The 25,717-nt window shown below is 40.0% G+C and overlaps 1 protein-coding gene across 5 annotated transcripts in view; it reads left to right on the forward strand.

Annotated features, from left to right (window-relative positions):
- Window positions 1-25,181, forward strand: part of VPS13B (vacuolar protein sorting 13 homolog B) — a 436,854-nt gene extending 411,673 nt beyond the window's left edge. For 4 of the 5 annotated variants that reach the window (XM_039549957.1, XM_039549959.1, XM_039549955.1 and 1 more), the window contains 7 exons: window positions 1,040-1,854; window positions 6,130-6,306; window positions 7,280-7,450; window positions 14,000-14,176; window positions 16,636-16,738; window positions 17,402-17,651; window positions 23,192-25,181. In XM_039549957.1, coding sequence (XP_039405891.1) covers window positions 1,040-1,854; window positions 6,130-6,306; window positions 7,280-7,450; window positions 14,000-14,176; window positions 16,636-16,738; window positions 17,402-17,651; window positions 23,192-23,437 — 1,939 coding nt within the window. In that variant the 3' untranslated portion in view covers window positions 23,438-25,181. The remainder of the gene's footprint in view (window positions 1-1,039; window positions 1,855-6,129; window positions 6,307-7,279; window positions 7,451-13,999; window positions 14,177-16,635; window positions 16,739-17,401; window positions 17,652-23,191) is intronic. The other variant, XM_039549958.1, reaches the window with a different exon arrangement.
- The last annotated feature ends 536 nt before the right edge of the window (window positions 25,182-25,717 follow it).

Here is a 25,717-nt window from a genome sequence, read left to right on the forward strand (position 1 = left end):
TAGCATGTGTTTAGACCATATGGCTTTGTATATAACAGTTAAAAAGGACAATCTGACATCAAAAGTCATGTCACTTTAAGGTAAACACTAGATGACTGGTACAAAAAGAGGACCTGAGTTGTTCATTAAATAAAAAAAGACATTTTCCATAATAATTAATTTTGAGTGTGTTCATTAGTTTAAAATGTATTTAGCCAGATCCTGCCATCTGTAATCTTACAAGCTCCCAAGGAAACTTACTATGCAAGAGCTGTAGAAATAGTCTTACAGTTAGTAATTAATTGTACTTGATCATGACACCCTTCTTAGGAAGATATCCCCATTTCCATAATACACCACAATCTGGTCCTCAGCCTCATTCAAGTGCAATTGTAATACTACTTATTTTTAAGCTGCAGAATGCTTGGCCTCCAGCAATCCTGTTACAATTAGAGTGGAATTTGTTGTACTGTTTTTATTTGCATTGTAATTAAGTATTAATCCCCAGGCAACTGGTCATCAGCAGTACCTAATAGTCCATTTTCTAGTTAAACTTGGCAATGGACAGTTCACATTGCAGGGGGAAGGCCCTCAATGGCATCAGTATGAAAATACTGCAGCAGCTTCATTGGAGGGCACTCACTGCATGTGGTATGAAGTGATTATCCATAATAGTAACCTTCTGTGAAACATCTGAGGCTGTACATGAATTATCAGAAAATTGCATTTGTTGTGTGTTTTAATATTCTCCTCTGTAGCAAACGTAATAGGGAATTACTGTGTAGGTAGAGATGTTCCTGTCCAAACTATCCTGTTGATTGATAAAAAAGACAGACAACCCTGGTGTAGATGTATAGTGTCCCATTCCTTAGAAAACCTCCTGGGTGGTATCCACTGTGGTGATTCAGGTTACCAAATCCCAGGAACATTAGCAGGACTTGCACAATGAGTTTCCCGTGTGTTATAGAGAATGTCTCTCTTGATAGCTCTTTGAGCAAGCAAGATGCCAGGTGAACTCAAAAGACAAGAAGTAATAAAACTTACTTTCCCTCCTGTCTAGAAGTCAAGAGCTGACCCTGTCACTGAAAATGTTCATCAGTCAGTTAAGTCTTGCTGCATTTGATGATATTACAAACCACAAAGTGTCATCTGAACTCCTACGTCTCACAGCAGACAATGTTTTCCTCCACATGGCCCCAGCCACCAGCTCCCTGTCACAGGAGTTCCAGCAGGACTCTGTGGAAGGCCTCCCACAATTTCATAGTCTCCAAGTGTATTGTGAAGACTTGCAAGTGGACAATCAGTTGTACAGCAAATCCAATTTCCATTTTGCAGTCCTGCTGTGCCAAGAAGAGAAAAATGAAACCGTGCAGTGGTCGAGAATGAACAATTTCATTGTTTGTAACAAAGATTTGGAAAGCTATAAGGAAAACTGCTTTATAAAACTCTGTATTGCTTTTTCCGAGGAAGAGAATTTCATGTTTCACATGAATGACCTCAGCTTTGAGCTCAAGCCAGCTAGGCTATATGTGGAAGACACCTTTGTTTACTACATTAAGACTTTGTTTGATACATATCTTCCAGAAAACAAAATTGCTTGTAAATCTACGAATGCTTCAGATACTACCCCAATAGTGCCTGAGCAAGTGAGAGAACATGCAAGAGCTTTAGTCAAGCCAGTGAAGCTAAGAAAATTAAAAATACAGCCTGTTAATCTCCTTGTCAGTATTCATGCTTCATTGAAACTGTATATAGCCTCAGATCACACCCCTCTCTCCTTCTCTGTGTTTGAGCGAGGACCCATCTTCACCACTGCCAGGCAACTTGTCCACGCCTTGGCCATGCATTATGCTGCTGGAGCACTTTTCAGAGCAGGTCAGTACTTTTCCTTAACACACGTTCTCATTGGGTACCAGGATTCTGGGAGTGTCACTCAAGACGAGTAACCTGAATTTTTGTTTTCCTCAGAGACTGTTTGAGAACAATACTTTCAGACACCTTTCAGGTCCTGTCATACAACAGAAGGGAAATAAAATTACTGAGCAGACACCAGTGAAGATTTGCAACGTTGTGCTAAACATTAGCCAGCCACCTGAAGGCTTTAGCCACCCGTAACCCTGAACACAGCATAAAAATGTGTTCTAGCTAGCTTAGGTTTTGTCATTTGATATTATAGCAGTAGTCAGAATCAACCCACACTCCTTACATAAACTCCCCAAAACAGTGTTTAATCAAATTATTCAGCATGTTGTTCTGTGTTCAGAAGTAAATTATAGACCTGAATGATGTTTTGTTGTTAAAAGTCCTTTTGGCTTCAGTTTTCTTCATACAGCCTTCAATCTAAACTGGCACACAGATGTTTGTTGTCCTTTGATCCAAGAACTATGAAGTTTGCTGTTAGTAAGTTTTTCCCATATAGGATCAATAGCAAGCAATTAGTCTTTTTATGTTATCAGGTACATTTTGTCTTCCTTAAATACTAATGTAGAAATAATGAAATCTGGTCTCTGATGTGTCTTGGTGCAGCACAGAATTTGTGCCTGAGACAGAAGGAAGCTCCTCTGTGATCACACACAGGAAACATATTCCACACTGGAACATGGGATTTATTTCCCTGCAATACTTATGGTCAGATTTTCTGAGATCCTAATGCTGCCATTTGGACTGGAAGCATAACTGCAACCTGACTTCTGTGCACACTTTCCAAAACTGTACACATGTATTTTAGCTATTTATAGATGCTGACTTTGTCTTTCACTGTGTGCATACCTGACTCACACTGCTGATTGTGACAACAGTATACACAATTGTGCACCAGAACAGTGTACCAATTCATTATTTTCTTGCAGTATTATGCTTCCAAAATTTGCAGGTTTTTCTTTTGGCTACTTGTTTGGATTTGTTTTGCAGTTAAATCTCATCGCACAGAAGGGCAGATCTAGATTCTTGGTAATTAAGAGTGAAACTGTAGCCAAATATGGTCCACGGTGTAAATGCTTCTCGCCCATGACTGGCTCTTTCCTTCTGTGCTACCCTTGCAGTGTGCAGCAGTGCAAAGGCCGTCACTTGCTGTGGGATCAGTGATGTACCTGAAATCAAGCAGATTTAAGTATTAAGAAATGAGGTTTGCTTTGGTGGAACTTCTCTTCATGAAAATACATATGCATATATACTTAACTCCCACTAAAAGCACTAAAACTAAAATGTATTGTTTGAAAGGTGTCACTATGATTAAAATGGTGAATTGTACTGATTAATGTTTGCTTTAGCAAAGAAGATGGTTTATGTTGAGGACTTCGTGACACTTGTCAAAAAAGCTGTGTCAACAAAGTAAAAAAAGAAGAAAAAATTCAAGCAAAAATTTTTATATGATCTGTAAACCCTGAGGTTTTTTTCTCACCATTAGCGCAATCAGTCTCTTATGGAAGAGGACCTCGTGCTTCTGCATTTTAACTACATTAATCTGGAATATGGGTTGTTTGACCTCCTTCTGCTCACCACTGTCTCATGCATAAATCATTGTTAGCATCTGCAGAGACAGCATTCCCATACAGCTATACCTTATACTCAGGGATATACACTCTTTTGCCCTTAGTTGTGTGCAGGACCACTGCTGACCTGTGGAAGGGGGCAGGATTTGCCCCAAAACTTGCTGAAGGGGGTGCATCAGGCTGCCCCATGTATTGCAAGGGAGTGGTCAGAATCCATGAAAGCCATGAATGGGGTTGGAGAACTCTGTTCAAATATGCTGATTAGCACTGCTTATCTCAAATCAGCCAAACTTGCAATGGAAATCTCCCATTCTTTTCTAATTAAGTTGTCCTCTATATAAAAGTTAATAAAATTCTATTCAAAAATATCACTGGTACCAGATCTGACCCTATAGTTGCCTATAAAGAAAATTCAGTGGCTCTCTGCTAATACAGTCATTTATGTCATGTCAGTGGATATAATTACTAAGCATAAGTAGGAAATGGTAACCTGACATGATACTATATTTCTGCAAAGTAAAATGCCACACAGAGCTTGTGAATTGAGGGATTATTCCTGGTTCCTCATTCTCCTATTCCTGACTTACTCCCACATCTTCTTCCTTGGGTTGGGTGGTCCAAGCTGGCAGTGAGGAGCCATTGGGTTTGCTCTCAGCATTGGCCAAGGAGGGTCACCCATGCTGCAGGTTGCACGTTATTCCCATGCGCTCTCCAAGGGTGAGCACAATCCATCCACAGCTTCCCAAACCTGACAGGTAGGGACAGATTACAACAAACCATCCCTGGCCTACCGGGAAACCCATCAGCTTTGTGTTTAACTGTTTTCATTCCTGGATTTTATCTCTTTTGCATTCCTGAACATGCTGGCTGGCCCAGCAGGTGAGTGGAGTTGGAGTCCCCCATGTCCCAGCCTGGTGGTACCTGCTGGGGATATTGCAGGGCACCAAGGCACTAAACTGCAGTGTCCTGTAGCCACTTTCCATCACACCACCATGTAGTACAAGGAATGTCAAGAATATTTGGGGAAAAAAAAGGCTCTAAGGAATTAATGCAATAATACTGATCAGAAAAATCAGAAAAAACATCTCTCCCATCTCCCAAAAACATCTCAACACCTCCCCACCCCTCCAGCTTTTCAGCACTTCACACAGTGGCAAAGATAATTTATTTAAAGTCCTACAGCGAGGGACTTGCAGGCCCAGCCTGGAGCTCTGGCTTCCTCTGGCCCCATCAGGAAAGGACTGGCAGGGGGTGCTCCTTTCCAGGACAGCAGGGCCACAGTGTGTGTTACTGCTCTGTTCATTGTGTTGCCAGTAGCACTTGGGTTTTGTTTTCCTAGTCCATCACACCCTCACTCTTAGGTCCACTCTGGTTCCCGCTTTTTATATTACAAGTACTGGAGTTCTCAACCTGCCAGAACTGAAATGTGGGACAGATTCAATAAGAAAATAGATTTTCCAGGAGCTTAGAATGATAGTATGAGATTAATTCATTTCATATGAGTAACATTTTCTCTTCTGTTCAGTTTCATGATTCAGCCATCTACAGGAATGACTGGGAGGGGTTAAAAGAAAACAAGAAAAGCATCTGGATAGCAGGAGTTTTCAATGATGAGATGGGAATGAGGAGGGCAGAGCGCAGATCAAGGGCCCTCATGGGAGAGCAGGAGACCAGTCTGTCCATCCTTCAGTCTCCTGGCCCTGTCACACCTTGTGCCACTCTGACAGTGCCAGCTGAAATTCGTGGTACCAGGGCTCAAAGACCAAACAGTTCCTGTTTCACATTTATTGCCATTTCTGAATTGCTCTCTTTGGGCTGTCAAAAAAAGAGTTATGCAGCACTGTTTCCCTAATAAATCTGCTGCCTACCAGCCTGAGAAAGACAAGACCTGCAAATAGCTTTCCAGCAACAGATTGCTGCGTGCTCAGCCATCCAGCAAGCTGCTGGCAACCCTGCGTTTATATAGGAAACCAGATCTGCAGATACTTCTCCTGGGATATGCATAAGGAATACTCCCCTATGAGTAACCTAATCAGCATGTAGATGTCATTGCTGTTTACACAACTGTACTGAGCAGAAGACATTTGTCTGGCTTTCACTGCACTCTGAAAGAAAATGATCAGCTTAGAAGGGTTGGGGTGGATTTAAAATAACTTCTTAAGCACTTGTCAAAAATCTGCATCCCTTTTCCTAACACTCCATCAAGCAATTGACCTGCACACTCCTGTAAAGCAGTACGTTGTATCAGTGTAAACTCCCTGTCACAATTCTATCACATAAGGATGTGAAATCACAACGCTACCTTACAGTGTCTAAAACCAACCCAACCATCAGAGCTTGCAGTCCCATTCCTCTGTAGCTGTGAGGCTCTCGCATCCGCCTCCCTCACACACTTTTAGCAGAAATACGGGAAGCTCCTGGAAGGAAGTAATTCTAAAGCTATTTGTGAGTTTGCCAAAAGGATTTCTTTGATTTACGAAGTATGAAAGATTGCCATTTCTGAATTCATAGTGGATGAGTTATTTCCTGTGTTTTGCTCAAAGGAAGATCATAATGCAATGAATTCTAGTGTGAAAAAGATAATTAAGGAATAACCTTTTCACAACTGCTGCTTCTGCAGTTTTTGCAGCTGTAACATGTGTCTTGTTTCTCCCCACAGGCTGGGTTGTTGGATCGTTGGAAATTCTTGGAAGCCCAGCTAGTCTGGTGAGAAGCATAGGGAATGGCATAGCTGATTTCTTTAGGCTCCCCTATGAAGGGCTGACCAGAGGCCCAGGAGCATTTGTCAGTGGAGTTTCCAGAGGAACAACATCATTTGTAAAACACATTTCCAAAGGTAGAGCTTTCACTTTATTACTCCAACTACTGCTTTGTTGTCATGCATTGTTAAAGTTTTAAGCAATAAAGTCTGTCCATCCTTCAGTCTCCTGGCCCCGCCATATCTTGTGCTGCTCTGACAGTGCCAGTTGAAATTCCTGGTACCAGGGCTCAAAGACCAAACAGTTCCTATTTAACTAAGCTAAGAGGGTAACAAGCTCACATGTAATGTCTCATGTATTAAACAGATCACCACTTTACTGCAGTGCATGAGAATGTTTCAGAAACTTCAGAATTTTAAACCTCACAGTGGGAAATAGATATTCACTCAGCAAGTGTTTCATGTGATAACTGCAGAAGTATTAAAGGTGTTCTGCACTTCTGCAAGCCATCAGAAATTCTACACTCAGTCGCCTCATCATATTTATTATTTAAAGAAAAAAAGTAGATACAGTTGTCATAACTGCGGGAGTACGTGGATAGGATTTGACAGTGGGGCTGGCCTGCCATGGGAACAGGAGGAGCTTGTTCTTTGCAAAGCTGTACAAACAGTGCCATCGCGTGGCTCCAGCCGCCGTAGAGACACAGTGGCTGCCCCGGCGCTGGCTGCTGCTCCAAGCCTCTGCTCCGGCCTCCCGCAGGACACGGCCTCACGACTCCTTCTGTAAATATTTGTTTACCTTTCCATCACCCCCCTCTCCATTTAGATTAGCCTCACACAAGTCAGGGAACTGGAGAAAGATGTTCAGATGAGTTTCTGTTCCCACCGGCCAGGCAAACCTGGAGCAGGCTAATGTAAAAGGCGTGACGTGGACCGTAGCAGCAGCGTGGTGATGCTTAACAAATAGTAAAGCATGTTACACATGGGTGACTGTTCACTTGACTTGCTGTTCTGCTCATAAGCTCAGTGTTGCAGTGAGGCATACAATGTCTCCGTGGTTTAAATTAAAGCATTTTGATCCAGACCCAAATGTGTATCTCCATGCGTTTAGGTACACTGACATCAATTACCAATTTGGCAACAAGTCTTGCTCGGAATATGGATAGGCTGTCACTGGATGAGGAGCATTACAACAGACAAGAAGAATGGAGAAGGCAGCTTCCAGAGAGCCTGGGAGAAGGACTGAGACAGGGGCTCTCTCGTTTAGGCATTAGCCTTCTAGGTAATGTACTATTAAATATCAAGTTAAGTGATAATAACTGCTTCCTAATCTGCTCACTAGCCTTTTCTAACTGTGAGTTATAATTCAAAATTTGGGGGGGGTGGGGTTGGTGTCTTCTTGTGAAAAAGCCTCACAGTATGTATATTAGATACTGTTTATCAAGATTTAGTGAGTTTTGTATATGATTTTTGCTGATAAAATAATTGCAGATATAGAATGAGTTTGCATTTTCTTTGTGAAATAATATTTTCGCTGGTACATGATGTAGATCTGAAGGGAAAAAAAGAATAATTCTGCATCGGGCAGCGTGACTTGTAACTAATTCAACAAGAAGACGTCATCATGCTGATGTTTACTTTCCAATGAATTATAGGAATGCCTTCTGAACTGCTTGTTTTTGCAGCACTGTAGATATCAGGGATTCTTGGGTTTGTTTGAAAACCACTTCAACTTAGTGCAGATGTTAACTAAGCTTTGATGAGGAATTCTGCTTTTACAAAGAGACCCAGATCATCCTGATTCAGTGTAATTTTATTCATCAAGCAGCCAAGTGGTTTGGTTAGAAGTGAAGATTAGTCTATCCATTTCAAAATAGTACCTAAAAATTTGAAAACTAACCCACAGTGGAAAAAGTCTCTGTGAGAAGTTTTGCAGTAAGGGCTGGATTTTCTAGGTTACTTCGACTTGTCACACAGCAAAGGAATGCAGAACTGTATTGTTTGGCAGAGCTCCTCAGTATGTATTAAACAGTATGAATCTCTTAGAGATCAAAGTGACCAAAAGCAGTCCAGTGCAAAAGGTTAGAAGAGTTGAAGCTTGAAAGGATTTGTCCTGTTTCCTAATCTTCAGTAGTGTACACAACTCCTAAATTTGCAACCGCAACCCTGAAAGCCCCAAAGAGGAAGTGGTAAAAATGTTACAAGTTTGGGTTAAGTTGCTGGGAATTATTTTAAGCAATAACATTAGATGATGTGAAGCATTGTCATTTGATAATGCCTGTAAACCGGCAAGCGAGTGTCCTGGGAGAAATGTGCATAAAGGAGAAATTCCATATATTAGTAGCCACTGTCCCAATAGTAAGCTGTTACTGGTGTTGCAAATCAAAGGCAGTTTGGAGGAGGTTTTATTTTTCCCTCTTGTTTTATTGGGCTAAGGGCAGTCAGGTTGAGTTGCTGGATGAAAGATTATACTTTTAGAAGCACTGTCAGCCTGGAGTGTATGTGCTGGTGAAATGGTTTGGTGATCTTGGCTCAGTTATTAATAAAGCATCGAGGTAACATGGTGTCTGTATCCCCTTCACTGACACACTAGAGCCCTTCAGAGCTAAAAACATCAGCTGTACAGCCTGAAGTAAAGAGCAAAACTTTGTAGCTTTGGCTGTAACAAGGCAAAATTCCTGCTGTTCCAGAAAGCTGGGAACTCGTCACATACATGCACAGATACGCCATTCCTGCACTTCCCTGCGCACACGGATTCCGTGGTTCGCGGGAGTACACCCGAGCTAAAAGGAAAGCAAAAAAATAGAGCTAGAATTTCAGTGTCCCTGATTTCCTAAGAAATCAGACTTCATGTTAGAAACTTCGAGCTTCATATTAGCATTTAAACAGTGCTCCTCCACAAGCTAGGGTCTTGTTCTTACTCCCACTGTTATTATTTAGAGATTGCTCACTGCTAAATACCTCTTTTCTTAGCAGTGGAGGCAGTGAAGCACCCAGATAAATAGCTACAGTTACTGTATAGCTGGACATGACAAATATGGAACTCTCACTAAGGGAGAGATAAGAAATATTCCACTTACTTTGTATCAGTTTTTTATTTACAGCTGATTTTTAAAAAGCATGTTTCCTCTGTATAGGCAGCAGCATTCATATAAACTGTGTCAAGACCTAAATTATGAATAGACCTATGTTTCAGTTTTTACAAACATGTCAGAAAGGTGCTTCTGTCCTGACCATTTAGTTTAAAGAATATTGTGGCTTCCCCCAAAAAAATCAGTCGTAGTTGAAGGGACGGTATCACTGTGCTTTTTTTCACCAGCGTGTTCAGAATAAACATGAACATGCTTACTCTAAAAGCACTTCAGGTTCTTCATCCATAACGAAGCAAAGAGAAGCTGCAGTTATTTTCCCTCGCAAGGATAAAAAGTTTTCTGAGCACAGAAATGCAGAAAGCACAACTATTTGAAGCCGTAATTTATATTACTTTCTAATTGTAAAATTGGAAAAGTGTGCAGGAGATTTCTATGTTAGTCACAGTACTCTCATGTTCATAGAAGCCATCTGACCCATGCAGGAAGCTAAGACAATTGCAAATGCAGATTTTGTGCCCAGGTGAAGTCATGTAAGAGCCCTCAGTTCACCAATACGTTGTGGTATCTACCCAGAAAGTAGAGTTGCCTTTCTGATTTTTCTGAAAATCTGGCTCACAGTGGCCCTGTTTCAGCAGAGCACTTAAGCATGTGCTTAAGAGCTTTGCTGAATCAGGGCCAAAATCATGTACTCTCATCTCCTCCTCAGTGCAAGTTGTTCCCTGTGGTACATTCTTAAGTGCTTTGTCCTGTCTCATTTTAAATGACTCAAGCAGTGTCAGGGTGTTGTTTGATTTGATTGTTATCTTTGGCCAGCTGTTGCCTTCTTTTCTAGTTTGGGGGAGATTTCTGGGTCATTTTAGTAACACTTGTGTGTGAAAAGAAGCAACAGCTTATGATAGGTGTGGTTTTTTCTATGTTTAGACAAAAATGCAGTGAAATTGTTTGTAAAATATTTAGATGATTGACTCCCCACTGAGGAACTATCTTTTGCATTTTTTATGACAGGGTCAAAGTTAAAATAATAACTTATAAGCATGTAAAAGAGACTATTGAAACTATAGGCTGTATTTTCAACCACTGGTCCTAGTCAAAAATATTATATTGAAGTGGCTGCCTTTAGGAAGTTGAGCATATCTGAATAACCAAAAAGCTGACAACTATTCAGAAAGCTATTATTTACAGTGGCAGAAGTGCTCAACATTTCAGTTACTCCTTCCTGCTTTTGGGGAAGTGGATTGAGTCATATTGACTGACAGTGTAACTGTCCTGGTAGAGAAGGCAAAGCCTGGGTTTCAGAAGCTCAGATTTTTGTTATTATGGGTGGTGGTGGCTGTTCTTGCTGTGAACTATCACTGAATCAGGGCCACTCTTTGTTTGCCTATCTACAAAACAAGATACCACAAGCCAGTGCTAATCCTGAAATTGTGTGCTATTGCACACACTAATTGTGCAAATACATTAATGCATGGCAACAGGTGCTCTTTTCTTTGAGCTGTATTTTTGTGATGTTTGCTGTGATGAGACTATGATTCAGCCATTTTTGGTGTGAAACACTTGTGGCAGTCCTGAAGGACAACAGAGAAAAGGAAGCAAAATGGCCTCAGCTTGGCCAGCTTCCAGTCTCATGGCAAAGCATGGCCAGTTTCTCTTAGTGGGGGATGTTTTCCAATTATGTCTTGCTCTGAAAGAGTTTGTCACAAGCAGTCTGAGCTTTGCCAAGGTCTGTAAGCTGTGCTGCATTCACCAAACTTTGTCAGTCTGCACACAAACCAGTTGCTGCCCATAATCAAATTCTTCTTGAAGCAATCCAGTGATATATTCTGAACTATCTGAATTTTGTAGCTATCAAAGTAACTTTTTTATTGTTACTGAGCAACATGTATTAACCAGAGTGCACCCCATCTGATGTTTAGCAGATGTTATGTTGTTGCTGGAACCTCTTTGGTCCAGTAATGGAAGAATATGTTTTTGTTTTGTCGCTTTGGTGTTTAATTTTATTGAGGTTTTCTTTATACATGCATAATCTGTGTGTACATATGTGGACATGCATATAAAATCAAATGCCTAGGGTAAGGAAAAAAAAGAAAAATGGAGAATGTTTTCATTTAATAAAAAAATACTGGTCAAGGGACATTACAGGGAAAGGACAGGGACAGCAGTAGGACACCGTGTGAGAGTATGAGAATGAGAATGGGAAGGGAGGAACCACTACATGTGTTTCCATGCTCTGCTTTCCTGATACCCTACTGAAATCTGACAGGGAGAGACTTTTTGTGGTAAGTCCATCTCTCACGGTGCTCCTGCCAAGAACTATTAGAATGTAAGAAGCCGTACAGGCACAGGGAAGATGTGCTTTGCACAGTTTCTGGTGTGAGGAGTGCCCTGAACCTCACGTGTGTGTCACCACTCTCTCACTGTTGCTGGGTTTTGAGGTTGCTCAGGCCTATGTTTCTTTCCTTTGCCCACACATGATGCACACAGGAAAGGAGCTGCACAGATCTGGATTCCCCACGCAAGGGTGGTAGGACCAGCCACTCCTCAATGAAAGGAGTAAGGTTATAGTTTATTTTGTGATTTGTGGGCATGGCCACGGCACATAAATGAGTTACGGCAGTGAGTTGCAATTCAAGATAAGGAATTACTCAGGAAGAGATCATTGGTTGTATTTTTGCAGGTAGAACAACGAGACTTGCAAAAAGGATTTGAGGTTCAGAGCATGCATAAAATGCCAGAGTAACAGAAACTGTGGTATTACTAAAAACTGGCTAATTAAGCTATATATTATGGGGGGCACTGTATATATGATCTTATATAACACAGTCCCAGCAGTTTCCATTCCATTTCCTTGTCTTCTGAGCCTAATTCCAGCTGAGCAGTGCCTGGAGCATGCCACAGGTCCTTTGGAGTAGGCTCTTATTATTACCTTATAACTTTGCTCAAGTGTATTGCAGTAAATAATTTACTAGTGCTAGGACTTAGGTGGATTACATTTTATAAGGCAATAACTTCTGTTCTGAAAGTGCAGTTGTTGTGGATGACCTCAACAGATAGGGTGAAGGAGGTCACAGGGTAGTATAATATTGTAAGTTAGCAGAACACCAAGTATTGTTTTATGCCTTCAAATGCATCACAATTTCACTAAAGACTGGACAAACAATCCCAATTGTGTCATGTGGTGTTGGGATATTATTTTAGTCAAGCAGCAGGAACAGCTGGTAAGTACTAATGAATTGAAAATTGTATCATTTCAATGGCATGGCATTAAGGAAAAACCTTCATGGCCTTTATGGTACAAAAGGTGTATGTTCAGCTGCACTCAGCTTCAGTGAGTGACCTCAATTAAAACCAGGCATCACTTTAAAGATAGACCAGCATTTTCTGTGGAAATACTATGCATTTATCAAACAGCTAGTCATACAGAAGTTGGAAGAAGTCTCTCTAAGAGGAGAGGAAGGCATTTATGGGGGATGCAAGTTTCTTGAATTGCTGATAGATAGTATCCCCGGGACAGGGATCTGGGGAAATGTGTGCTGCTTCTCATCCTAGTCTTTTCTTTGGACAGAAAACTGCACAAGTACAGTATTAGTTCTTGTTCAAAGTCAGCAATTTTTTCATTTATCCAATGACAGTAACTAAAAACATCTGAAAACCAGTTAGCAGCTCACTGCCTAGTGCATGTCACGCTGGTAAACACAAGGGGCCAAATACCTCGGTTGTGATTGTCCAGTTCTGTGGAATTATGCCTGGATTCCCTTCCACACACAAAGCAGAACCTTCAAAGATGTGTAGGTTGCAGTGAAAATGCCTGGTAACCAGGATGACACTCAGTCCTACTCCTTAAATAATTGTTTAATCTTGATATTTGCAGCTGCAGGTGCAAACTGAGAGCTGGCAAAGGAGACTGCAAACTTGCTTTTTACTGAGCAAAGCACCTCGGATCGAGCAGACCGGTGTCGCTTTGTCCAATCCTCATACTCTTAGTGATTTCCAAATAGCTTATCTATCAAAATTACAACAACTAGAGACATGTCTGTGGTTAAGTGGCTGGTGTAAACTCAAGATCAAAGAAATGTCCCACCTCACATACCTGTTTACTTTAGGAAGATTTAAGTTGAAGTTCTCTGTTGATACTAAAAGCTGGGAAGGTCACTATGTCACTTGTAAAAGTTTGACCCATGCACATTAAAGTAAAATATGATGGTTTTCACAAAAAAAGTAACAAAATGTCTCAAAGTCTAATTCTGGTAATCTTAGTAATATATCAAAAGTTGCATTAGCTTATGAACATTTCTGGCAGTGGAAGAGGATATAAAAATGATCTATTGAATACAAGCAGTTTTTATTCTCATGAAGTCAATCTCACACTTATGTGAAAATCTCATTTCCACAGCAGCTCAAGTCATCTAAAACTGGAGGATTTTATTCCTAGACCAGCATTCTCAGAATTGTGACACAGAATGAGCCAAATTAAATTAACTCAGCAAAAGCATTTAGCATAAGTAGTTGAAAGAGGGAAACATACTGTAAGGTTAGGTGATCTAAATGTTTAGAAAAAAAAAGGTTAAGATCTAACTAAACTGAAGCTAAGGCAGTGTTTAGCTAATTGGTCACATGCTAAATAGCTGTATAAGAATGGGGTATGGTCTCTAATCCAAACAATATTCAGGTCCAGTAGTAAGATTTCGTCTTATTCTGGAATATTAATCTTCGCTACTTACTGGAGACTCTTGTTTTTTCAGGTGCAATTGCTGGGATTGTGGATCAGCCAATGCAGAATTTTCAGCGAGTATCTGAGGCCCAAGCTTCAGCTGGGCATAAAGCCAGAGGGGTCATCTCGGGTGTGGGGAAGGGGATCATGGGCGTCTTCACAAAGCCCATTGGAGGGGCAGCTGAGCTCGTCTCCCAGACAGGTTATGGTGAGTTTTGTATATCCAACATCTCCATTTCAATTTTAAAATGCACTTCATTTACAACCTGCTGTGTTCTTACTTATCCAGCTCAGTATTGTGTGACTTAGAGAAAGGTTCAGAAATGCCACCACTAAATACTTACAAATGCTGTGCTGCTTTTCTGAAACGCCATCGTGTTGTGCTTCTCGCTTGTGTTACTGATCAGCGATGTACAGCCACAGAAACACAGAATGCAGAAAGCATGAAGTAATTCTTGGAATACAGTAGAATTAGTTACAGAAACATATGTGCTTGCAAAATAGTTTTTGACATAAAAGGATTAGAGCAACACTATGTCCAATTAGAGTGTTATTTTGAGATTGCTTTGTTATGGCAGGGAAAGAGCTGTGCTATCTCTACGCAAAGAGTGAGTTGCATTGCTGGGAGAAAGAAGTGAGTCATGTAGTAAGAGCATCCCCTTTAAACTGGAGCTTCATGAGAAGACAGCCCTGTGTTCAGATACAAGGGTAACCTTTTAGCAACCAGAGGTGGGGTTTCCAACTAGACTTAGCACTTAATGGCAGTGGTGCTAAATCCTTTCAAATTGATGGGAATAATTCTGGACAAACAAAAAGTGTAAAAGATAAAAATAAAATACCAAAATACACTAATTTCTTTGCTTCCAGTATCAATTAATCAAAGCTTCCAGTTTGAATATTTAAGAAGAAATGCTGGTTGGAGGGAGTCAGGGAAGAGAAGCTGGAAGATCTATTGATAGAAGGACAATGTGTCAATAATTTCACCTCACTAATTATACCAGACAAACCTTGAATATTTAAGACTTTAATCGCTAGTAATATTTATGCTTGTGATGTGTTGATTAGAATATGAGTATTTCTCATAGGGCTTAAGTTTAGGATGCTGCCCACAAGATTCACAGCTCATTCCGTCTAGTTAGAGAATAATGAAACAATTATTAGAATTCTTTCAAATTATCTTGTTTGTATGAGCATAAATAATAACTGTTGTCCTGAGTTATACATCCCATAGCTGTAAAACCTCTATCAGCAAAATTAGAAGGCTTTTTCCGTTGTTGGCTGTCTCCGCGTTGGCTTTGCTGCCCATTTGGGCATTATTTTTTCTAGATCTAATTTTGCTGCCATCTTTATTAAGAAACTCATAGTAGTAGAGGGACACTTTTCATTGCAGATATGGTATATAAGACAGAATGTTTTCCATGACCATGTGACAAAAAGAGTTAGCCAGGAAAAAACATAAAAACGGTATCAATAATAGCTGGCAGTGCGTGAGAGGAAAATACACAAGAGTTCAAGTAACTCTTACCCACAACTGAATTGGAAGTGGTACTGTGCCTCTTGGGGGGGACCAAGGGGTGGGGGACCACACAGAAATAAACACATGTTCTCTCTGTCTCCATCTGTAAATAACATTTTCACTCACATAATGCTGAGAACCTCGGTAAGCCAACTGTTACAACTGGGATGATGCTTTTAAGTATTACCATCAACATGTGTGCTAAAAATTAAAGGGTTTGTTTTCATTGCTGATGTTTCATTTAAATTATTATCCATTGTGTAAGAGGGAATCTAAGTTATTGACACCCTTATGCAAAAATGCCTTTGGAATGCTTAGACAAAAGAAAGTCTCTTCGTTTATTTGTAAAGAAGTATATTTGTTAAAGAGTAACTTTGCACCAAACTATATAACACTAGTGCTTGCGGCACAACCTACTTTGTGTCTGTTGTGTAAAAATTTTTAAAACTACTTAATTTGTGAATTTTTTTGCAACCCACTCATTCTTTCTGGTGACCATACCTCATCATTGAAAGTTTACAGGCCATCTGAAATCATACATACTGTATCATCTTCAGCTTTGGAGAGTCTCTTTAGAAACCTGCTTAACTGCTGCTTGTAGTCTCCATTCTGTGCTGGCACTAAGAAGAGTTCACAATAAACCATATGCCCCAGGAGATCTCATAAATGTATATGGATCTGTGTTTAACAGCTGGATTAAGTAACTGAATATTTAAATACAGTATGTAGGCAAACTTGCCTTCTAATTTGTACCAATCATGACACGTATATGAAAGTATTTTAATATTAAGCAAGAAAGTTAACAATGATCTTGATTTTTTCTACATAAATCCTAAGTGATGTGTCCAATCCTGCTCTGAAGTGATGGCTCTCAGGAGTGTTATGTTTCTCTTGATTGCAGAAGTGTAGCTGATTCGTAGAACACGCAGTGGGGGTTTTTTTGTTTCTTGCTAACTCAAGATCACAGGGGTTAAGTGCACAACTCTTGCATTGTAATATTTAATGAATTATCTTGACTACAGCTTCCAGAGACGTGACATCATTTTGGATCTGCACTATTTTATGAACTGCTTTAAACAGATGACATCACTGCAACACGTAACTGCTTTGTAGACAGCAACTACTAAAAAACCTGAATTCTCTTACCACAGGTATTTTGCATGGAGCTGGACTTTCTCAGCTTCCCAAGCAGCGCTCTCATCCAAATGATCAACATGTTGAGCAGGCTCCAAACAGCCACGTCAAATACGTCTGGTAACATTATTTAGACAATTGCTCATTTTTACATCCACATTGTTTATTAATAGGTTCTGGCCTCTGGTCAAGTTAACAGGCTGCTTCCCTAGGAAAGGCTGAGTTATGGCAGTTTGTTTAGGAACATTAAACACAAAGGTAGTGCATAGAAACCCAATCTGCAAATGATGGGCTGCTGATCTGCATCCAGCTTTGAAACTACAGAGCTGATCTTTATTTAATGGTATTCAGTGAGTTCTTACTTATTTATCATTGCACTGAGCCCAAGAAAAATACTGCACATCTCCAGAAACAGCTGTTAGTGAAGATAGCTTTATTTTCTGCACTGTATTTCTAAGCCACTTCTCAGGGTAAGTTTTCTATTATCAAGGAAATAGGATGGGAAATAGGCTAACCTAGCACAGATATTAAGCCACTTTTGCAGTGAGTTATTAAGGGGTTTTGATAAGTAGTAATTTCACATTCATTCTTTAAATCTGAAGTCCTACATCTTTCAGTAATGGAGTTTTGAAGTTCACTCCCTGGCTTATTCTACATCTGTAGGTGATAGCTACACGCTTAAGTAAAAACATAGTGATCAAAATAAGCCCTGGAGGATCCAATGCACTACACTGACTAGTTCTTTTTTGTCTTTTTTTTTCTTTTTTTAACCTGGTGATGCAGGAAAATGCTGCAATCTCTGGGAAGGCCAGAGGTTCATATGGCCTTAGATGTCATGATTGTGAGTGGATCAGGCCAGCAGCATGAAGGATGCTTGCTGCTCACCTCAGAGGTGCTCTTTGTCGTGAGCATCAGTGAAGACACGCAGCAGCAGGCATTCCCCGTGACTGAAATCGATTGTCTGGAAGATGATCAGCAAAAAGATCTGCTGAAGGTTCAGCTAAAACAACAGAGAGTGCCTTCTGACTTGGAGGTAAAGACCTGAGTATGTTTTTCATTCAAAGAAGATACACTAAGGCTGGTGCTTTTGGCAGTGGGGATACTCGCCTTTGGGATGGGAGGTCAGAGGTCAAAGTGCCAAACCAGGAGACCTGCATCTCATAGTTGGCTGTGTTGCCCCTTGGATGAAAGGAATGTGTCTCATCCCTTCTATCCTCTTATCGATTGTGATACACCATATCTATGACAGAAATTTTCTGAGGGAAAAAGTAGAGGAAGTCTGGTTTCTTGGTGCTTACCTCTTTTCTGAAAAGGTTCTCATGGCTACATATGCACAAGGTGTTTATTGTTTGGCAAGTCAGCATTATGCCCTGTGCCTACAAAGTCCCAGCAAAAGCAGTTCCTTTTATTCTTCTGGGAATTTCCTTAACAGTTCAGTGGTGCTGATGCTCCTTTCAGCATGTTTTTAGCTTGTCTCTTCTAGAATAGTGGTCTTGCTTGGCTGTATTTACTTCCTTAGATCTTCCTTCTTCTTCAAATGCTAGCTTTAAATTAGATTAGTTCATCTCTGAGATTGCATGCACCAAGTGTTTGCCAGTAAGAGCATAAACCCTTCATCTTCGTGTTGAAAGATGTCTAAGCCATTTGAATGCTGAGGTTTTTGGGTTAATTACCTTCTTTTAATGGCAGAAGAATGTTATATGTTTACACCTTAGGGAAACAATGTTTATTGCATTAAATTCTCAAGTAGAATCATATGAGACAGCATTTCAAAAATGAACATGCATGTCCCAGTTTTTATAAAAGTGTGACAGGTAGTTTATAGACTGCTATACCAGAAATTTCTCCTTCAAATAAAAGAAAAGAACATGTAAAAGCCCATGAAGTATGAGGTGTGACAAAAAGTAGGAGCACCTTCAGTCAAATCCTTTTGAATTTTGACTTTGCTGAAGTCACTGAAGAGTTTTGCCATTGATTTCAGCAAGGACTTCATCTGTGTTGCAACAGCACTTGAATATTTTTATGAAAGCTTTCTTTAGTGCTGAATTCTCTTATTTATATTTATTGTCTTTCCACTAACCTCAGTCTCACAGAGAACTGTTGACTGAAGTTGCCTTCTCTCACCACAAAGCTACATGAGGAATTACTTAAATTGGGAAGCAAGTGGGCAAAGCTCAGCTTTTTTTGTCCCTGAGTGCTGAGTGGTTGATGGAGGCACACATCAGACTATCAGAGTCCAGACTGTCCTGCTCAGTCCAGAGCTACTGTCCTGGAGAGAAGAAGATGAAAAGTTGTTCTCACTAAGGCACTGGATGCACTCAACCTATCCTAATCCTAACTTTAGCACCAGTCCAGATCTTTTTCTTATTGGATTGGAGTGTGATGGCTTTTGTCTTTGCATCTGGTTATCCAAGGGGCAAGGAGTAGGCTGCTGCTGTGGGGGAAGAGCAGCTTGCCCAAAGGTTGCTGCAAGTGGGTGATGGAGGTTGCAGAGGGTCTGCCTGTTAGGAGAAGGGAAGGCGAGGGACAGGGGGCCTAATTCCAGTTCCCACAGCTGCTACAGCTAGGAATGTGTAGGATTTATGGCAGGTGGGTCCCCTGAATGCACAGAGCAACCCTGCATGGCATGTGCAGAGTCCAATGTTCCCACACAAATGCGCTCATAACACCCTCCTTTGGAGGTACTGCACCAAATACATCTTTTTTTACTGAAGTTCTGGATGGAAATATGGGAGTCCTACTCAAGTGGTGCAGCAATGCAACTCTAGGATTGAGCCCCCCAGCCTAAATACAGCATCTCTTTTGCTGACACAGGCTCTTGAGAATGCAGTGAAAACACATGGCATGGGAAAAGTGCATGTGTCCCAGGTGGAGCCAAGTCAGTGATGGCAAGACAGCAAATGTTGAGTGATGCTGTACAAAACAGACCTGGGCAAAATATTCCTTCAGAATGCAGACACTGATACTGAAATTCTTGTAAAAAATTAATGTGCTGTAAGGACTAGCAGTTGAAAGAAAAAGAGAATAAAGTTTGAATTTTTTTATGTTAAGGCAGCTAAGGCAGCTACACAATAAAAGATTCCAAAAAGCTTCATATACAGTTTTAGTAATTACTTAGACTCTTTTTAAATTAATATTTACTATGGCTTTTTAGTGGATTGGGAAATCTCATGCTTGGTGATTCTGCAGCTGAATCTGTGGTCCTTGAGGTGTCATGTGCAGCACTGGTGCTGATGGGAGCCAGAGCTTCCCTTCGGCTCCCTGACAAGAGCTTCTACAAACTCTTCAGACTAGGAAAAGAAACCTTAAGAACAAGCTGTGACTTGCAGATGAGCAGCCTCTGAGCTGCAGAGTGATGCCTAAATAGGCACAACTCCTCAGTACTAATAGTAGGCCATTGTGTTGCACTGAAGGTGTCCTCAGCTGAAGTGCAGACATGTCTGTGCATGATGACATTTGCAAAGATGGCCTCAATTTTTAGCTGGAAAATGCCCAGTCAGGTCAACCAAAATGTTATGAGTTTAGCAAAGTAGAGCTAATGTTACCAAATGTAAGTTATCTCTATTTTTCTGATTAATTTAGTCAAAGATGCTAGAAATAATACAAAAATTTGAAACATTTCATTTCAAGGCTATAAAAATCCACTTTTTTGGATTACTGCTCACAAAAACAATTGCCAAAAGTTTTGTTTCAGCTCTGCCCAAAACAGTTTCTCCCATTCCCTCTCCTCAGCTTCTTGGAACAGTTAAGAAACAAAACATGAGTTATTCTACAGCTGTAATCACCAGAGATGTTATAGAGCATATTTTGACTCCTTCAGCAATAGGTTTGCCTGATGCCTTGTTCGCCTCCACAATATATAACTCAATCCATCTGGATAGGAATAGCCTGGATGGATTCTTAAAAACTCTGGCACTGACAAGTTTGTTATTGAAAGGGAAGCATTAATTGTATTTGGATTATCTTCCAAAGTAATTGAGACACTGCTTGTTTCCAGACAGATGTCAAACTCAAAAGGCCTGATCTTCCAGCTGCACTTGGTATAGCTCATAACATCAAGAAGACAACAAAAAATTAAAGGGCCCTGGAATTTCACATATTCCAGATTTTTTTTTGTGACGATCTGCAACAGGGTGTTCATAACAGTCCTACATGTTACTGTCTTTGGAGCTGAAAACCAATCTTCGGACTTACCAAAGCAATGGAAAAAAAATCCTGAAGAGCTGGATCTCCTTAGTCAGTGTGCACAGAGGAGCCCATCAGTGACTGCACAGCACAGGTGTAATAGCTGCTGTGGAATTGCTGAAGGCTTATTCTTTATAAACCATAATGGGAGGAATTTTAGAAAAATACTGGAGTTCTTAACCCAGAAGTATGGCCTTGTATTATGAAGGGACATGATATCTGTAATACTCCTCTAGGAGGTGCATTAAGCAAGCCTTGATCAAGTTTTGAGTTCTTGAATGATCTGGATATTGACACAGTAATTGGTCAAAGCAGTGGACACTTAGTGACAATCTTAGGTCCCATTTAGGAAAAAATGTAGAATGGCATCAGTTCTAATATTTCATCTTGACAATATAAGCCAAACTGAAACTGGCTGTAGAAGCAGACAGTTACAGATGAAGTCATCTAGAAGCAAGCAGGGTCCCAGTTACTTTGGAAGACCATCCAACAATAGTTAATATTTCTTCCTGAATAATTACACTTTATCTGTGGAAAATAGCCTGGGGCTGAATGAAGAATGGGTTCACAAGAGTAGGTGAGTGGGATGCCAGCACCATTTCCATCTCCTTTGGTAAGCAGGATCTTCTGGTCAATGTGGAGGCAGAACCCAGCTGCCCCTGCGCTTACCTCCCTTGAAGAAATCAGGAAAAAGTGTGAAGCCACCTAGATGCAATATTTACCCTGTAACTTAAAATCCAGTTTACATAGGTGGTACTTCAGCATATTTCTCTCCTTTCACCTGCTGAAACTGACTGCTGAGATACTTTCTCTGAGCCACCAGACCAAAGACGTGGTTCAGACACCGTTGCCACTGTTAGCTGTGAGTCTGCTGCAGCAGTCTGCCTTCTGATTTTTCCGTCCCTTAAGGTCGTTCATGGAAACAACTCTTTCCTCTGCCCATTTCATCATTTCCGCTGTTTCTAGGCAACCTTGAACTTCTGAGCTTGTTCATGAGCCTGCTTCCTTTAGCAATTTTGTGATGATGATTGAAAACAGTAGTGTTTCTACTCGCTGAGCAGCAAATCCATCTCCAAAGACATAGTAAGAAAACCAGAGGGGACTGTTTTCATGTGCATGTGATACCTGTCACTATCTATCATATTAATTATTTCTTCAGATAAGCAACAGAGTATTTAAATGAGTCTTGCAGTCCAAAGACATGACAAGATATGGATTGTGGATGTTAAATTTAATCTAATGGCACTGTTTGAAGATATCATCCTATCTAGCAAGACCTGTAAAACTCACTGAAAGACAGGCAGAAGACAGGCTTTAAATCCTTTGCATGATGTACAACAAGGAAATCTTAAATCCTACAAAAATTAAACTGGTCAGCGATTCTCCAAGTGTAAAATAAGGAAGCATCAAAGCCTAGCCCTATGATAGTTGCTGCCTTTTTTTTCATTGTCATATTTTGGAAATAACGTCTATTCTGAATGACTTAGCTTGTCATACTACTGTAGCATCCATGGTGGTATTTCTGCAATATAGTTTTTTTGAAACCAAGCAACCAGCTTGATGCCTGCTTGCTTGCCTTCCCCTCTCAAGCTAGTCATAGTCATCTTCAACTTCTTCAAAAATAAGGACATAGCAGATTGATCTTCCAAAGCCAGGTTTGCCCATAGCTTTTCTGGGTAATACTTTATGTGGTTGGAACCATATGATAGATTACAGTATTTGATCCACTGTATTTTTTTTTTGTCTAGGGTAGGTCGCTTGAATCCCTCTTGCTAGGACCTTAAACCTCTACCTATTTCAGCCTGCAAAACACAGATCCCTTAATGTCTTCTCCAGAAACAAAATGCCCAAATCATCTTTAGTAAAACCCTTTTGTTTAGAAAAATGTCTTTGTGTGAATGACGGTTTTGTTACCAGAAGCAGATGGATATATCCTGCCATAGAACATTCACCTGGAAGGTAGCTTCTAGTCTTTATTTTGAATCAAGTAAGTTAAAGGCCTAAAATATTTTAGCTAAATAGAATTTCTGTATGATAAGCCTTGCCAAGAGCTACTGACATTTTTCTAAAAGAGGTTTCAATGCCTTTGCTGTATACAAGGAGTTGATCTGTTGTTAAGTTCTACTCTTGACCAATTCTCAAAAGATACTGCTTAAATTTTCTATGGCAGAGTTAGAGCTTCTCAGAAGTCCAAAACAGCAGAGGAGAGAACTAATTCACCAAGGACTCAGCTACAGGAGGATATTCATGTTTTAAAAAATCCTTTAAAGTATTGTAATATTTCAAGCAGGAAGATTTTTATCAGAGTAATGTGGAAGTTATTGTCTGTACTACTCAGTTCAGTTACTGTCAAATACTCAGTAACTATTTTATCTTATCTGATTTCAGGCCGAGGGAGCCAGAGAGAGGCTGTCAGAACAGCAGTACAACCGCCTCATGGAGTACATCACAAAGACATCTTATCACCTCACTCCCAGCACCACCACAGTGCCAGCTCTGCAAACTGTGGCTGCTGAACAGCCCGCAACTATAACAAAAACCTATCAGTATATAGTTGATCCAAATTTTGCCCAAGTATTCATTAGCAAATTCACCATGGTGAAAAATAAAGCCTTGAGGAAAGGATTTAATTAATAGTTATTTCGGGTGCGTATAGTAATACCATACCAGTTTGAAAGCAGTGCTTTCTCTGCAGTAACCTACATCAAGTAGAGATGCTTATAATTTTTGAGGAGGTAGAAATTGATAACAAAGCCCAATAGCTTTTCTAATCTTGACAACATTCCTGCTCCCTAGCCAAAATACTACTGCTGGAAGGAAAGTGTTCTGGCAAACGAATAAAGCGAGAAAGAACAGCCTTGGACTACATCTCAATCAAAATCCTTTTTCTTTTTGATACCCAAAAATTAGAGAATAGGGAAAAATTGCGTGCATACAGATGTTGTTACCACACACAGAAATGTGTATCAATACCTCTATATCATATTTTAGGGTCTGCCAGTTTCTGTTATAAACCAGGTTTATAACTCAGCTGTAAAAACTTGCTCAAGGCTGAGCCTTTCCCCCCACACCCACACCCTCCCAACATGTGCGTCCTGAGGCAAAACATTTTCCCCCACTAAATCTGAAAAACCCAGTGTGGCTGTTTTAAGTTACTAGTGACAGCTGGGTTTTAGCACCACTTTAACCTTAAAATAGCTTCCTTTATTTGACTGAAGTTTTGCAGGACATTAGTCCATAATGTAAACTAGTGCCTTTGTGTGGTTTGGAGAACAAAACATGAACTAGAACATGACTTTATTTTTAAAACTGTCTGTATACAGAAACTTTATTTTATCCACCATCAAATTTTCAGAAGTACTTTCAATGTATGTATGACTGTGCATCGTCTGTTCATTAGCTGGAAGCCAGTAACACGCAGTTCAAAAATTTAAGAAACAGAGCTGTCTCCTTAAAATCTCTAAGCTCAATGTAACCCAGATGTGCAGGTGCTAAGTACAGCCTTGTGGGGTCTTGCTTATTTCTGATCTGCCACCACTACATTGTATGTGCTCCCTGCAGCCCTAATTCATTTTATGCTTATCATCTTCAAACTGATAAAAACAGGAATATTTAGAAACGTGACCTTTCAAATATGTACTAAGCAAAGTGAGATTTTTTTTTAAAAGTTGATTGAAAACTGTGGACCCACAGGCACCAATTACATTAATGATGCCATCACAATACACTTACGAATATATGTTAAACACCTGTATTTCTTGTTGTAGAATCAGTCTCTGGGCACAGTTAGATGACTTTACAAACCAAATCTGGCCATGGCAGTTTTATTTTAAAACTGAAAGCTTACTTGGTTTCCAACTATGCATGTTAACTTTTCTCCCCTTTTCTATATGCTTACCAAAATGAATTTTGTCTGGAGATTCCTGAACATGGCTGGAATTGGAGTCAAAAACTGGAATAAAATCTGATCACCATTTGGAGCATATGCTTTATAGTTAATAACTTCTATGCATACTTGATATGACCAAATGCACAGTAAATGAGAATGTGGTAACTGATACGTTTTTCTCTTGAGTTCTGTTTTGTTAAAAGGTATTTCTAAAAGCTGTGTCTCTCATCTGCTGAGAATAAAGGAGGCTGGGGTCTGCATTGTCCTTTTCTGACTGTGAAATAAGCCCATCCATTATCAACATTTCATACAATGATTTTAAAAGTCATTGTTTAAGTAACACTGTTTAAAAAATGTATGTGTATATACACACATGTGCTTCATTCATGAATATTTTATGGAAGTTGTTTAATACTTCTAATTTTGCATATTGATGGATAAATTGTAATATAATTGTTTAAAGATAATAAAGCTATTCCTGTAATACTTGGGGTTTTTTTGAGCTGTTTATTCATTCAGTTATGAGGTGTAGAACAATGACAAGACTGATGTACAAGCTTCATGAGGGCCCCATTAGATCCCAGTTGGTCACTGGACTTTGTAGTGTACCAGAAAATGCAATAGATCATGACAATACTTTGGAAGTAAAAACTGGTGACTAGCTTGCCAAAAATGTGTGCTGAAAAGTTTTATGCTTTTGTGACTAACTGAATCAAAACAGCACTGTAGTCACCGTTTCAGTTAGACTAATCTGTTCCTTATTTATGGAGTACACAGACAAGCCAAGGGGATGCAAACACACCTGTAAAAAATGAGGAACAACAGTTTAATTTCTAAAAGTTTGTAGATTTCAGCCATTGTTTAAGATACATTTGTGTTTTTCCTGAATTACATTCTCCTGGAATAAACACTTGCTTAAATTACACTTTTCTTCAGTGAATTGAGCTGCATCTTTACTGCATTAGGCAGGTTCTTTCTCCCCCTTCTGACCACATGTATGGAAACGAGTGGAGACTGCACATAAA

The sequence above is a fragment of the Corvus cornix genome, chromosome 2 (genome assembly GCF_000738735.6).
Source record: "Corvus cornix cornix isolate S_Up_H32 chromosome 2, ASM73873v5, whole genome shotgun sequence".
NCBI classification, from domain to species: domain Eukaryota; kingdom Metazoa; phylum Chordata; class Aves; order Passeriformes; family Corvidae; genus Corvus; species Corvus cornix.